This window comes from Archocentrus centrarchus, chromosome 16 (genome assembly GCF_007364275.1).
Source record: "Archocentrus centrarchus isolate MPI-CPG fArcCen1 chromosome 16, fArcCen1, whole genome shotgun sequence".
NCBI lineage: Eukaryota > Metazoa > Chordata > Actinopteri > Cichliformes > Cichlidae > Archocentrus > Archocentrus centrarchus.
In genome coordinates, this window is record NC_044361.1 from 25,351,917 (window position 1) to 25,368,208 (window position 16,292).

Here is a 16,292-nt window from a genome sequence, read left to right on the forward strand (position 1 = left end):
GACATATCTTTTAATTTGCATTTATCAGCCGGCCTGATAACAAGTGACTTGGCCAGGAAGTGCTGGTCTGTCAATGATTGGAGAATGTCGGTGGGTGGGCGTTCAGTTTTCCTTATCGTCATTGGATTTCCTCTCCGCCGGTCAGAGCTGCTGCTCCTGCGTCTCCACACACTTCCTGCACCGAGCCACGGCTTTCAGAGGCTATCTGTCGAGAGAGGGGAGCCAAGATGAGGTAATCTGGGGCTTTATTTTTTTTTAAACATCATTTAGTGATATTAAACGTGGGTCTTGGAAATATTCTCCTGGCAATATGTAAAGCTCGAAAACAAATTTTCCTGTTGATCGTCTTAATAGAGTCTTGATAACTGCTAGCTAATAACATGTATCTGCGCTAACCCGAGTATGTCATTAAAGCCAGCAAGAAATAAGTGAAAATGACCTGCCAGTACGTCCACGGTGTTGCCCACCAATTCTTAATGGAATTTAATCTGAATATACAAGTCGTCTTGAACTGGGACTGCATATCAGCTAGCAGACCGTTAGCTCCCGCAGTGTGTCAGCCGTTTGCAGTAGCTAACGTTAGTGACGCTCTATTCATAACTATTGCTTAGCAGCTTTATTTAGCGTAAACAAAGACCTGCTCCCTACAGTTTATATTTCACCATCTCGTTTCAAAGACTGCAACCCATAAGGATCGGCTCTTTAACTCTGCTGTAACCGTTAAAATACAGCTAAAGTTGAGCAGGTTAGCTGGCTAACAGCCTGTCAAATCCATGCTGTAGCGTTAAAGTTTAATGATGAGACATGGCTTTTACTACCAGACAAGCGGCTAATAAATGTTTAATAAAGCCGTTACTCTACGTATGTCCTCGAGTTCAAAAGCGTAACCCCGTCGAAACCTGGCCAAAAATACTCTGAAGTCACTCAACAAGCAGCCTCATTGTGTTGGAGACCAGAATTAGCCGGAACATAGGATTATTATTATTATTATTTCTGGGTGTTCCCGCCCTGCTTTTCAAGGACGTAAGGTGCAACAATGGGCATCGCTAGGGTCCCTTTTTTCTGTGTGTGCTTTATCAGGACGGGACATCAGCCAAGTATTGATTTTGTCTGCAGCACAGCTTGCATAATGTTTCCTGACTGCTATAAATGTTGAAAGATGTAACCAGTTTATTAATTTAGGGTATATTGAAGTCCCACGTGAGATTGCAGGAATTGTACTTCACGGGCTTAAAGTCTAATGATCTGGCTCCTGCTGACTTGGCGATTTAAAATTTGGTGTAATCGCTCATGTAAAATAATTTGAAAAATAATACGTTAGGAATTTTGCAACTGACTAACTATATAAGGAGTTTTTATGTTATAACTCGGTGCATTTTGGCTTCATATGCAGTGATTTTTCCTGGCTCTGCATTGAGTCTGGTACCTTACTTAACAGAACTCTGTATTTTCCTGTTATTTTTGCCCATTTTATAAACAAAATTTTTTTATTTAAGCTTAAGTAAATTAAACCCCACTTTCAAAAACGTGCTAAAAAAATCACAGTTTTGTTGGCTTTCCTTTGGTAGAAGGCTGAAACATCTTTGGAGGGCACTGAAAGGTTTTACAAGCAGGAAAAATCCTGATACAGCTCTCTAATAACACCAGACTTATTGTGAACCTCCTTGGGTGGGGCAAACATGAGCATGCGAAAAGCTAATACTCCTTGCAAAATCTGTAAGATCCAGTACCAACTAGGTCATTTAAATTGTGAAAGAGACACTGTCCCTAAATCCTGTTATGCAGAAGTTACCCTGAATTGGAAAATATAGATGAATTGTCATGCAACCTTTCCTCCACAAAAAATGGTGTCTCAGCAAACCAGTTGAGGATGTGACTCTTGAGTCATTACGTGTTTTAGCACAGATGCACCTCAGTTCAAGGGGCATAATGGATCTTATATTGCTACACCCACTAACCATAATCTCCTTTTCTTATCATCATAGTCCTTCTCTGTGCTTAATCTGCTGTAGTTGTGAAAATGTGGTACAGAAGTATTATCTTTTTCCTGAGCTAAAATTTGATTCATTTAATTTAGTGTGTTGCTTTTTAAATTTTGATTTCTTAAATATTTGCTAAATCACTTTATGATTATCACCATATATTTTAGTGCTGAAGCCTGTACTAGGAAGCAAGATTTGGGGCTTAGTGAAGTGACGTGAAGTGTAACACTGGGTTTTCAGTGTTACTAAGGTGGTTGGCTTTTTATCGGGTACCTCACCATGGTAACTTTGATTTAACCTGTCCCAGAGGAGGTTGTATTCAAGAGATCATGGCCTATGCAATTACTGACTACTGACCAATCTGCTATATAGAAAATAATGATTCTATTTCTGGAAAAGCTTGTGGATCTCATGGTGCTGTTAGTATTAGGGTCTGAAGTTTTTGTCTTTCTCTGATGAGCATCAAGGAGAAATATTGGATTTTTAATGCCATCTATCCATCCACCCATCCATTCATCCATGCATTTTCTACCGCTTATCCCAGATCCTGGTTGCAGGGGCAGCAGTCGTAGCAAAGACAAACCAAATCTCCCTCTCCCCCCTGCCACATCTTTTAGCACTTCCAAGGGATTCACGAGACAACCAAGAGATATAATTTCTCCAGCACGTCTTGGGTCTGCCCCAGAACGTCCTTAGGGTAGGACATGTCTGAAACACATCACCTAGGAGGGGCTCAGGAGGTATCTGAATAGGATGCCTGAACCACTTCAGCTGGCTCCTTTTGATGTGTATCAATATTGGACCTCATTTCTGAGGAAGCTCATTTTCACTGCTTGTGTCCGTGATGCCATTATTTTAGTTCACTACCCTGAGCTTGTGGCTGTAGGTGAGGATAGGAATGTAGATCAACCAGTAAACCGACAGCATTGCTTTCACGCTCAACTCTCTCTTCACCGAAGCAAACCAGCATATCACCCACATCACTGCCAACACGGCGCCAGTCCATCTATTAATCTCCCACTCCACTCCTCCCTCACTCATGAATAGGTCTCAAAGATAGTTAAACTGCTGCACTTGAGGCAGCAGTCCCCCCTCCTCCAATCTAGGGTGGGCACTCCACCCTTTTCCAACTGATAACCATGGCCTCAGGTTTGGAGGTGCTAATTCCCATCCCAGCCACTTCACACTTGGCTGCCAACCTCCCCAGTACTGTAAGTCATTGCCTGATGACCTAAAAGAGCCACGTCATCCGCAAAAAGCAGAGAGGTGATCCTCAGGCCACCAAACCAGAACCCTCCACAGCTTGACTGCACTTAGAAATTTTTGTCCGTTAAAGTTCCAAATAGAACTGGTGACAAAGGGCATCCCTGATAGAGTCTGACTTTGACCAGGAACAGGTCTGACTTCCTGCTGGCAATGAAAACCAACCAACCAACCTAGCTGTGTAAGGGCAGGCTTTTTTCCCCTGTTTGCTGCAAGCAACACACACACACACACACACACACACACACACACACACTGCTGCTTTGTCTGCAGCAGCTGTGATGCTTTTAGCGAGTATTTGGGTGTTTCACCTCTTTGGATTTTTCTATTATGGTTTGAGCTTCTTTGTGAAATATGTTACTCTCCTGCCAGTGGACCTGTCCATATTTGAGTTTGGCTGTGTGCCCTTTATGTGAACACACTCACAGGTAGATTGGGAAATACTGGGATGACTTATTGAGTTGATAAGTGGCTGTTAGAGTAAGTGAAGCCAGATAAGGAAAAAATATTTGGGGTATGTTGAACTTGCTTCTTAGTCAGGCCCCTGCTTTTGTTTTTTTCCCATTGTTGTTTTTTTCCACTAACTGCTGTTCTCCTTTGTCCTCAAACAGGAACAGAGATATTTGGGAGGGAACGTGAGGCATGACTCAAGGACTTTAAGATGACATAAACCAAGGACCCAACTGGAACCGTTTCCTTGTTTGTCTTTTGTTTTGTTTCTGTTTTTGTTTTTGATTTTCGTTGTCATTTTGTTGATTCACCTGTCTTACCTTGTGTTGCTCCTCGTCTTGTGGAGTAGTACTTGATTGAGTGAAACTTATCACACTACTGTCTGGGGGGGACTGGCTTAGTCACTCCTCTTGTCTGCCTCCTTTATGTCACTTAGATCAAGATAGCAATAGAGGTATCAAAGGTCTTGAAAAGTCTGCACTAATCATATCGTTGTGGCATTAATTACAGGCAACACTTAAAATGCAACCTACTTTACAGAAATCTTGTGCGTTAATTTAATTATTGTAATCTCCTTGTCTAAACAAGGTGTGTTTGCGTTTTGTTTTGTTCATACTTAATGATCATTTTTTTAATGCAACTAAGAGTTTCATTTTTGTCCATTTGTGTAATTATTTAAAGGCATATTGCCAATGTTAAGTAGCTGCTCAGCTGCCTTATATTGCTATAACAATAGGTGGCTTTTACGTTGTAATGTAAACTTATTTTTATACTTATGCAATCTTTGTGAAGAACACTTTTATTTTTGTTTAAATGACCCGTTTTACATTTTTTAAATTCTTTTGGTTTTGAATATGTTGATGTATTTCCTGTCCACTTTCCAGCTGGCAGCAAACTGTATAAGCTGACAGCCCTACAGATCAAACTGTGATGGGAGGTTTCTAACTGTGACACAAAGACTGGTTTTTAGCAGTTCCCATCTTCACTGGATAAGTAAAAAATACTCTAAACTGAAGAAGCGTTGAACTGGAAGAAGTTCTTTTTTTCTTTTTAAATGAAGATGTATATCTGAACTGGACAGACAGGAAGATCTTTTTTTTTTTTTTGTGACTTTGCCCCTTATATTGAAGCACTGACAAGGAAGGATGATTTTGAAGAGATTTTCAGGATAAAGTTCTCGACAGATAATCGGATACTTTTTGATTTTCACTGCAAATCTCGGAAGAGTTGGCAGATTGCCCTTTTTGAGCCTCTAACTTTAGAAAATTGTACCCTGAAATTCTGTAGACTGATAAGCTTTGAGCAAAGAAGATGCGATCCCCAGAACCTTCCTCACCTTCTCCAGCAGAAGCTCTTCTTCACAGCCAGTTTGCCAGCTGGGGATCAGGCAGCAACAGCAACAATAACACCTGTCCCAACAGCCCTGGTGGCACTGGAGGGCTATCCCCAGCTGTCTCCCCAACTCCAGCTCTGGCATCTAACTACGCCCTGACCCTCACCCACACCCACATACACATACAGCGCCTGTCGCCCCGCCCGGGAAAGGAAGCTCGTCTCCTGCTGCCCTTATCAGAGTTGGTGGGGTGCAGCTGTCCCCGGTCGCCTGCACCACCTCTGCTAGTGCTCTACTGGTACCCACCAGGAAAAAGAAGGAAAGGGGTGTCCCGGCGCAGGCAGGTGAGGGCCTACTTGGCAGAAAGCAGAGCCGAAGCTGAGAGGTGGTCAGCTGCTGTGCAGTGTCTACTTAGAGGTGTGACTGTCACCGCTAACACAGGTGAGTGTGTGTGTGTTTCACCTGAGGTTTGTTGGATGTTGTTTTTTAAAGAACATGCTAAAGACTGTAGTAGCAGTACAGATTTTGTGTATTTTACCTTTACTGTACTTTTCTGTGTTTTAATAATAAAATTGTGTGTAAGTTATGTGATAAATGAGGTGCAGCTATTGAACATTTTCAGGAAATAATTATGCCAGTTTTTATTATATTTAATCACTATTTGGTTTAAAAAAAAATAAAACTTTAGTGAACAATAACCATCACAATCACCTGAGGCTAGAGTCTGTTTTCAGATGTCTTGCTTGGTCTGATTATCATTGATACTATGTACTGAGCTGACAGCTTAATTAAAAGGTTAACGCTGATAGCTTACCACAGTGTTTATGGGGCTTTAGCCTTTGTGTTTGATCTCCATGATTAAGTCTTGAATTTCTGATGTTTACTACAGAAAATCACACAATCTTGCTTCAGTCCAATTTCCTCCATGTCCCCTTTGTAAACTGTTACTAAGTATAGCTTACTGTCACAGAGAACCAAGACTTTTATGTATTAAATCACTAAGGGCACAACTGGTACCAAGAGTAGTTCAGCATTTTGGGGCATTATGTAAAAGACAAATGAGGATTAACACTAATGCACCCTAAGAGGCTGTGAGATTTAGTATTGAGAGTAGTTTGGCTTTTCTGCGGTTCACATGACTGCATCTTTTTGTTGAATTTATTTATCTAAAGCTGTGTGTCCGTCCTCTTATCTTTCCTGCGCATGTGGTCCCTATCATTCGGTGTCTAATGCAGAGACAGAGGGTGGGGATTCACCAGCCTTAGTTATCTCGCTGCTCAGTGTGAACTTTGTGTTTGTGTTTACTTTTTTTGTCACCATTGTCTCTGTGGCACAGAGTTAACCAGCATCTACCATCTTTTGTTTTTCCTTTGCTCCTCTTTAGGTTTGGTTCCTTAATCCTTAAGTCTCGTAAATCTCCCAGTCTTTTGAGTTCTTTAGTCCGTCCCCTTCATCAGCAGCGATGCAGCTGTCATTTGTTTTTCATTTTTCTGCTCGTGGTACATTCATAATGATATTTCTGAATCATTTACTGTCTCAATTCTGAGAATGCTTATGCTGATGGGCATTATAGGTGTGGTTAGTTGGGTTTTCTGCAGAATGGCATAAGTGTAGTTTGTTGCATAATCAAGGATTATGTGACAGGACAGTCATGTGATCTCCCTGCGTGCACCATTGGATTTCATCTATAGCATACTATAGCTTAGATTGATTTAGAGACTTACTTTCCTGTCAGGAGTATAGAACAGGAGTAGAGTACAGTTTCACTGCCTTTGTATACTGCTGTTTAGTTTTTACCAACTTTAATTCTTATATTCTAAAGTCTGAATGCGTCCTTTATCATATATCTGAGCTTTAATGAATGACAGACTCACTCGCTCTTGAAGGACAGTGTTATGTACATCCTGTCGGGAGAACTTCAAATGGGTGAATGCACTCAAAGTCCAGGGTTGAGCAACACTGTAATAACAGCTTAGCTTGCTTGTTTTGAAAATGCACTGAACTGCTTTCTTTGTCCAGGACCAAAGCTCTGCAGGTTTTAACCAGTTAATTCTGTTCTTCTTTTTTTTTTAGAATTTTCAAGAAGTCTGCTACCTCGTCCCAGGCGACTACTGTTATTGGTCAATCCCTGCAGTGGAAGAGGCCAGGCAATGCAGTGGTGTCAGACCCACATCCTGCCAATGATTAGAGAGGCCAACATCAGTTACAACCTTATACAGACAGGTAACGCCCCAAGGTCAAAAACACCCACATGAGTCAGGTTGCATGCATTTATATTACAGGTGTTAACTTAACTGCCCTGTCGCAGAACGCCAGAACCATGCCAGAGAGCTCATCAGAGAAATATCACTCCCGGAGTGGGATGGCATCATCATTGTTTCTGGGGATGGTCTGCTGCATGAGGTAAGGTGTTTTTGTCCTGTAGGCACAAACAGGGTGAAATTCTGGCGCATACATGCACATCTGTGTCAAACACCGTGATTATTTAAATCTTCTGACTTGTGTTACTGCAGGTTATTAATGGGCTGATGGAGCGCCCAGACTGGGAACAAGCAATAAAAACACCTGTCGGCATTCTACCCTGCGGCTCTGGGAATGCACTGGCTGGCTCCATCAACCACCACGCAGGGTGAGCACATCCTGTGCAGCATCAAGTCTTCATATCTCCCTTGGTGCTTTCACAGTGCATATTTTAAAGTAATACTGACAGCCTAGATTCTGTTTGCTGATAACGGGTACAGTCAAGTTAATGTTTAAACTTTATGAGCTGTGAATTAGCCAATCATATATCATTATTTCACATGCAGTCTAGGGCCATGTATAGGACTCTTTCACGACAAAACTCCACTGCTTTAATGTCAATGACAGAGAGTAACAGAAACAAGCTCTGGGACCCTGAATGATTTATCTGTTTTCTGATAATTCACCAGAAAAACTTCAAAAAGTGCATTTTGTGTAAACTTTGTGTAAATTGGTCAAAACAAGTTTTAGACAATGAAGGATTTCCTTCATAACTACATTTTGATGCCAGGCTCATCTTCTAGCCATGATTGCTGACGTCGGATCTACATCACAGAGGGTCTCAGGATCACTGGGTGCTCTCTTTGCTTGTGTTGAATGTTCTTTTAGCATAAGATGGAATGTCTCTTTTTTTTTTCCATTACTGAACTTTAGAGAGAAATATCCAGTTGCTCTGACACTTGTGTTCAGTGCAGTGTCCTTATCTGCTGACTCATACACAGATGTTCAGTTGATCCTGAGGACCTCTGAGGGGGTCAGATGGGATTGGTTTTTTTCAGATTTGGTTGATTTTATAAGAAATTACCTTACCAAAAATGCTTATAGATATGCAGATTTATTCAGTTAAAATAAACTGCATTCAGACACAACAGCTGAGTATTGTGTTTTTGTTGCATAGAACTAGATGTCTTTGAATAGCTGTTGTACAGATCTCTTTTCTTCTTTACTGACGGGAGGATCTTGCTGTCTTTTTTTTTTTTTTTTTTTTTTTTTTTTTATCTTCCTCAGGTATGACATGTGCCTTCGAGAGCCCCTCCTTTTGAACTGCTGCTTTTTGCTCTGTCGAGGTGAAGTCCGACCCATGGACCTCGTCTCTGTGACAACAAGCCCCACTCCATCCAACAACAATCGTGCTGCAGCACCCAGCAGACTGTTTTCCTTTCTTTCTGTTGCCTGGGGCTTTGTGTCCGATGTGGACATTGAGAGTGAGAGGTAGGTGTTAAGTGTTCATCGTCTTAATCCAGTGTTGTTTTCTTCATCAAAGCCTAATTTTTAATTTCTTTGGCATTATGTGGGATCACTTTAAAAATAAAGCTCTCCTTGCAATCTTGTCTTCTTACAGGTATCGTGGCCTGGGCTCAGCTCGCTTCACCCTGGGCACTTTAGTGCGCATAGCTTCTCTTCGGTCCTACAAGGGCCGTCTCTCCTACCTACCACCCTCTATTGTCACCACTTCACCAGATGCCACGCCTCCTCCACCAAGGAGACCCCTCTCTCGCAGTATCACAGAAGGCCTGGAGGGCTTCTGCCGCACGCCTATCCATCGCACCTGCTCTGACATGGGCATCAGTGAACAGAGGAGCCTCCGCAGGGGTGAGGGAGAGAGAGAAAAAGAGGAGCGGCAGAAAGAAAGGGAGAGAAGAAGGGAGAGGGCCAGGGGAGGAGGCACAGGTGTGGTGAGGGCAAGCAGTCTGGCAGAAGATAGAGAGAGGGAGGGAGAGATGGAGATGGAAGCAGAGGAGGAGAAGTCAGGGACATGTTCAGAGAGGTCAGGGATTTCAGAATCAAATGAAAGGGATGAATGCATAATGGGAAGGGAAGAAAGGTTGGAAAAGATCAAGGATGAAAGGGAAGATGATGGACCAGCAGCGCAATACTCCGAGGAGATGGAGGAAGAAGATAGAGGAAAGGATGAGGAAGGCAGTGGTGTTTCTGTAGAAGGAGAGGGAGTGTTGCAAGCGAGAGAGCTGGGAGACAGCTATGGGGTTGTCATGGGGCGAGAGGCAGATGAAGACCCAGAGGTCACCCACCAAGATGGCCTTCAGGAAGCGAGACAGACATTAAGAAAGAATTCAGCCCCTTCAAGCCAGATAGCCGAAGCTCTCTACAATCAGCCTCTCAGTCAGGAGGTTGATGCAGATTCTGGTGCTTCAAATGGCGTGGAGGACATGGATCTGAATGGAACCTACTACCAGAAAGAATCGTACTCACTGGATGTTGCTCGTGAGCGAGCTTTGACCATCTCCTCTCCTTTTCGGCATTCTCCCTTCTCTTACAAGGCCAAAACCCTGGACAAAAACCAAAACGCCTCCCGGCCAAGGCCCCTCTCGCTCCTTCAACACTCCCAGACAAATTCCCTCCCCCCTAAACTCAGTTCTCTCTCTCTGTCTCTTTCCCCTACACCCCCCTCATCTCCATCATGTGCCTCCCCACACTCATCATCCTACCTTGCCCCCCGTCCTAATACCCCAAATTCCACGTCACCCTCTCCCTCTTTACGCACACCGTCCTCATCTTTTAACTTTGACATTGCCGAACCAGCAGGACCCTTCAAGAACCGTCCCTCCTTCTCGCTGCCTTTAAATCTACCAAGGGATGACTTGTTACCCCCCCTCGACCAACCCCTTCCCACTCGAGACTGGATCACCATTGAAGGGGATTTTGTCCTGGTCCTGGCCCTTTATCAGACCCACCTAGGGGCTGACCTTCATGCTGCACCCCAGGCCAGGTTTGATGATGGGCTGATCCACCTGACTTTCGTGCGGGCAGGGATCTCCAGAGCAACTCTACTGAGACTGTTCTTTGCCATGGAAAGAGGAACCCACCACTCTGTAAGCTCACCATATGTGAGCCACGTTACCTGCAAAGCATTCAGGCTGCAGCCTTTGTCTACACGAGGAACACTCACTGTGGATGGAGAGCTTGTGCCCTATGGGCCTCTTCAAGCACAGGTCAGGAAGAAGATGACTAAGAACAAATTATACTTTTTATTAAGTTGTTGCTTTGTAACAGTATTTTTCTTGCAGTAAATCAAAATCAGATGCTTTTATATTGTTGAGTAAAACCACAATGACTGATAAATTCCCAGGTCGTCCTGTCTGTTGTAATTTATGTAGTTTCTGATCTAGTTTTTGTTGACCAGGAAAGAGTGTTTATGCCTTAAATGTTTGGAATTTAGTTTGTAATGACTATCAAGTATCAAGGCAGGTCGTCTGTATTTTAGAAGCTTTTAATGAATAATCAGTGATTATTAATTCACATTGCTAACAGCAGCATGATTTTCTTTTGCATTGTATGTTTCCACAGTCAGTGTTAATGTGCTGTGTTGTCTTGGTGATGCTAACACTTGTTATTAGTAATTTTTTGTTTCCTGATCTCTCAATATTTTATAGATCCATCCTTCCATGGCCCGTCTCATTGTCGGAGACTCTGGAGAGAAGATCACCAGATTCTAATCAGGGATTGGTTGATTTGATTGACATATCAGCACTCTACTGAATTAAATAATCTCTGTTGCCATCTATAGTCTGAGTGGCCTGGCGTAGCTGAAAGACTTCAAATAGCCTGAATTGCAGAAAATGCTTTTCTAAGGATTAATGAAAGGGATAACCCACCGAGCCACGCATCATTGGAGCATGTCTGCAGGGATTAATTGTGTATTTGAAAATGGATTAAAAAAAAAAAAATGCCTCATTGCACAGCTGTTGGATTACACACAGTGTACCCTGAGAAACATGAAAACGCCACAGCCTGGGGTAATGCGTGGGAAGAACAATCGAATGTTTATGGGTTTTTGTGCAGATAGTGCATGCGTTGGATGTATACATCGTAGTATGCATGCAAAGAAGCGCTACCTGTTTTTTGTTTTGTTTTGTTTTTTTGCCTTATGTTGAGATGAAGAAAAATCAGATTAAATTTAAAGAATATTGTTCGTGAACTTGAAAAGCTATAAAATTGCATTGAGATTAATTTGGACTAAAAGCCCAATTAAATTATTCTCACCTTTCATCCACGTCCAGATGTTTGAGTATAAAAACTTTAGTCCCTGAAAGGAATGCCTTATCTGACACTGTACACTACAGTTGTACCTTTACTCTTTTCCTTCTTATGTAAGAAACTCTAATCTAATCTAATCTCCGTCCACCTATCAGAGACCGTTGACTACATTAAAAAAATCAAATCTGAGACCATGACTCGAACGCTGTTAAGCATCAGTGGAGAAAAAAAGCGACTAGAAGTGATCATTTTGCTCATGCAGTTAAATCCACGTAGAGCAGCAAGATCCAGCGTTTCAGGTTATCACATTAGTAGGAGCAGTGGATCCGTGGAACAGTGTCCATTACTGATCGTTTGCATAATCTACCTGTTTTTCTTAGCCAGTGGATGCACAGTGATGATGATGTCAGTGATAGCAGACTGCAATATATTGAACATAAACTCTCTGAACAAAGGGAGCTTCTTTGTCAGTGCTTTCAGCCTACGCGTTTTCAGAAAGTCTTTCTGACTCACAGCCTTAGTCTTCAGTACTGGTTTTTTTTTTTTTTTTTTGTCTAAATATATCACTATCTCCAAGTGATCTTTAACAGACGTTACACGCCTCAGTTAAGAAGTGTCGTATTTATTTCTGCCCCAAAAAAACTGCCGATCACAACACTAGAACAATTCAAACTAAAGAGTAACACTCTTCTGTCTGATGCGGTGTTTTGTTTCAGAAAATACATCCACTAGCATTAGCATCGCCTGAAATGAATTAACTGTTGCACTTTGAAGACTCATAGGATTTGAGGGTAGGACTGACTGTTAATAAAGTCATTTAGAAACTCTAAAATCCTGCTGTAGAGCCAGCACTAATGCCCGCCGTTGTGAGACCAGGTAGTAAACCAGATAGAAGAACAGTTTGCACTTTGAGAAACTGGCTGGCAGCAGAGGCGTTCTGTTGAAGTAAACAACAAGACTGATGTTTAAAACTGAAAAATGTTTTGAGACTACAAGTACTTCCAAATGATGATAAGTGGAATCAAACTACAGAGGTTAAAACCTTTATAGGATTTTTTTTTTAACACCTGCTGATATACTTGGATGAAGTATAAATCATTAGCATGTGTAGTTTATCAATCAGGAAGGTCGTGTGCCAACTGCTCGGGTTGTCATCAACTTACTGTATGTCTCGGTCATGCCTGGACAAATCAATGCCTTTGTATAATAAGCCTGTAAATTCTGGCTGTTGATCATGAGCTGTTTAAACCTGAATGCAGAAAATGGAGTAAAACTCTTTGCTTACCAGGATGTTATTTTTGCTTTTATTTTATTTTTTCTTCCTTTGAGCGCACAATGCAGCTAGTCTACCACAATTACACTGTGCTTACACAGCTACAGAATGTGAGTACAACATTTTGAGTCTAGGCTTGTAATATTACCAAATAGAAGAGTCTATATACACTTTGAATGGAGTTTTTGCCAAAATGTTTACTCTGGATGTTTAAGAGACAAGTTATGACCATTTACCTTCCTAAACACTTTGTTGTGTATGGCCATAACTGGGACCATGGTGTTACAGACCAATTCCATGATGGGGTTTGACCCCCCTCAGTTGATAATGCCATAAAGATGTCTGTAGTGGACTGCCTGTAATTACTACTAAAACAATGAAAATATATACATACGCAATGTAAATTTAATAGTTATATATGGTTTTGAATAAATGTAACTTCTTAAGTTTGTCTGGAGCAAATTAATGTTTTTTTGTCTTTGGTCACACTAATATGTCACCACATTTTATAGTAGATTTAAACTGTTTGATAAGAAAAGCAGGGAATGTCACGGTTAGGCTGTGTGGTGGGAAGGGGTGGACCCAAATGCAGGACATGAGACAAAAACTAAACTCAAAACAGCTTTATTTGCTGAAGGTTTGAAAAGTTACAAAATACAAAAACTCAACCAAGCCTGAGAGAAAAAAAAAAATCATTAAACTGGAACACACAGGTAGGGAGGGAAACACTGATGATGCGCAACAAAGAACAGAGAAAAACTGAGGGCTTAAATACACAAAGAAATCAGGGAGAGTGGAAACAACAGGGGAAGCAAAACTGAACACAAAGCACAGGGAACACAAGACTGTCAAAATAAAACAGGAAGTGAGTCACCACGATACACACGCAGACTTAACAGAACACGTGGACTAGGATACACAGAGGGAACCTAAACACCACACAAGGAACCACCCGAAGGGAGACTAAACACGAAAAGGGTCAGGACAGAGGGACAAAACACACAGGAACACAGGGAAGACCAGAAAAATATACAAATAACTAGTAACAGAACACCTGACAATAACAAACAGAATCTAAACTGTGAGAAAAGCCAAGAAACACAACCCAAACAATACAACAAAACAGAACTTCACAAAAGAACTCAAAACACTGGGCCACCAACGCAGGACCATGACAGGGAACTCTTAACAGACTTGTTGTATCCTATATCCATCCTTTCCAGCTTTCTTCTCAGTCACATATTACTAATAAAATGGAGCTGTAACGGTTCCCTCTTTTCCTCTAAAAACATTTGTAATATACACATTAACCAGCCACTTTATTAGGTACATGTTGCTTGTGTTGAGTTGGACCTCCTTTTTCTAAAGAATTGCTTGAATTAGTTGTGGTATAGATTCAACAAGGTGCTGGAAACATTCCTCTGGGATTGTGGGCCATACTGACATGGTAGCATCGCAAAGGTGCTCTACTAGATTGAGATCTGGTGACTGTGATAAATGACAGTGTGGTCTTCAGCTGCTGTAGCCCATCTGCTTTAAGTCCAATATTTTTTGCATTCAGAGGTGCTCATCTGCATACCTCTGTTATAGTTAATAGTTATTTGAGTTACTTTTGCCTTCCTATCAATTCAAAGCAGTCTGGCCGATACTGAGTGGCACCAACAACCGTGCCCCGTTCAAAGTCACTTAATTCACCTTTCTTCCATATTCTGATGCCCAGTTTGAACTTCAGCAGGTCGTCTTTACCATGTCTACCTTGCTAAACACACTGAGTTTCTGCCATGTGATTGGCTGATTAGATATTTGTGTTGAACAGATGCACTTGAACAGATGTACCTAACAAAGTGGCCGGTGAGTGTATGCAACTTGATCAAAGCTATTAACCAAATCCTGTTTGTGAATTCATAATTTAGGTTCTCTGGTTCAGTTCAATTCAGTTTTATTTATATAGCACCAACCCACACCAGCAGTCCCCTCAAGGTATTTGATATTGTAGAGTAAAGTCCCTACAATATTATAAAGAAAGCCCCAACAGACATTGACCTATGCCCAAGCACTTGGCAACAGTCAGAAGGAAAATTTCCCTTTTAACAGGAAGATACGTCCTGCAGAACCAGGCTCAGGGAGGGGCAGCCAGCTGCTGCAACTTTGGGAGTGACGGGAGGGAGAAGAGACCAGACAGAGACAGGACGAAATACACTATGGGAGAGAGGCAGAGTTTAATAATTACTTATGATTAAATGTGTCTAAACACACAGAGTGATAAGAGATTAGTGAAGAAGAAAGGCTTAGTACATCACAAAAAGCTCCCCCCAGCAGCTTTAGCCTGTTGCAGTATAACTGGGGGATGGTTCAGGGTCACTGGATCCAGCCCTACCTATAACTTTTATCAAAAAGGAAATGTTTTAATCCTAGTCTTAAAATTAGAGAGAGTATCTCTCTCCCAAACAGAAACTAGGAGCTGGTTCTTCAGAAATGACCACATCCCTGATCATAACTGAAAGAAATCCAACAAGCCCTGATGATGTGATATGTGGAAACTGCATGTGCAATAGAAATCTACTCTCATCACCATTTGGGGGCTTTACTAGTAATATACATCCAAGTAACAGCAATTATGTAGAGTTGTCAATAATTTAAAATTAAATGGACATGGTAGTGATAATGACTTGTTTAATGAACCAACTACAACTCATTTAAAAGACCGCAGGCTCAAAGTCTAACTGAATATGAATTAATAACAGGTCCAACCCCAGGAAACTTTTTTTTTTTCCACAGGAGAACATTTTTACTGTTTTGCTCAAACTGATGATGATGATGTAACAAATATTATTTGTTAGTTAAAAGTATTAATCAATTTTTATCATATAGTGATTTATGTTGAATATTCCTGTTATTATAGATTTGCAGATGACATTGTGATTTGTAGTGAGCACCGGGAGCAGGTGGACGAGAGCCTGGAAAGGTGTGATGAACCAGAGAGAAGTGGAACAAAAATCAGTAGAAGCAAGACAGAATACATGTGTTTGAATGAAAAGGAGACAGATGTAACAGTGAAGCTGCAAGGAGGAAAGATAAGTACCTGGGTTCAACCGCCCAAAGCAACAGACAGTGCACAAGAGAGGTGAAGAAGAGAGTACTGGTAGGGTGGAGTGTGTGGAGATGAGTGTCAAGGGTGATTTGTGTCAGAAGGAAAGCAACAAGAGTGAAAGGAAAGGTTCTCAAGGTGGTAGTGAGACCTGCTATGATCTATGTTTTGGAGGTGGCAGAGTTGAAGATGTTAAGATTTTTGTTCGGAGTAACTAGAACAGACAGGGTTAAAAATAAGTACATTAGAAGGACAGCTCAGGTGGAGCAGATGGAGACCAAGTTAGAAAGATAAGGCTGAGATGGTGGAGGGATAGTGGATATTTTCAATTCAATTCAATTCAGTTTTATTTATATAGCGCCAAATCACAACAAACAGTCACCTCAA

At 41.6% G+C, this 16,292-nt stretch overlaps 1 protein-coding gene across 2 annotated transcripts; it reads left to right on the forward strand.

Moving 5' to 3' along the window:
* The first annotated feature begins 84 nt into the window (after nucleotides 1-84).
* sphk2 (sphingosine kinase 2) lies at nucleotides 85-13,261 on the forward strand. 2 transcript variants are annotated; one of them, XM_030750065.1, is made up of 8 exons: nucleotides 85-232; nucleotides 3,857-5,469; nucleotides 7,102-7,251; nucleotides 7,337-7,431; nucleotides 7,542-7,657; nucleotides 8,557-8,760; nucleotides 8,891-10,499; nucleotides 10,941-13,261. In XM_030750065.1, exons 2-8 carry the CDS (start codon nucleotides 5,007-5,009, stop codon nucleotides 11,001-11,003), a joined length of 2,700 nt encoding a protein of 899 aa, XP_030605925.1. In that variant the 5' UTR covers nucleotides 85-232; nucleotides 3,857-5,006; the 3' UTR covers nucleotides 11,004-13,261. The 2 variants fall into 2 exon arrangements, with proteins under 2 accessions (XP_030605925.1, XP_030605926.1); XM_030750066.1 differs by lacking the exon at nucleotides 85-232 and having other exon boundaries at nucleotides 3,766-5,469.
* The last annotated feature ends 3,031 nt before the right edge of the window (nucleotides 13,262-16,292 follow it).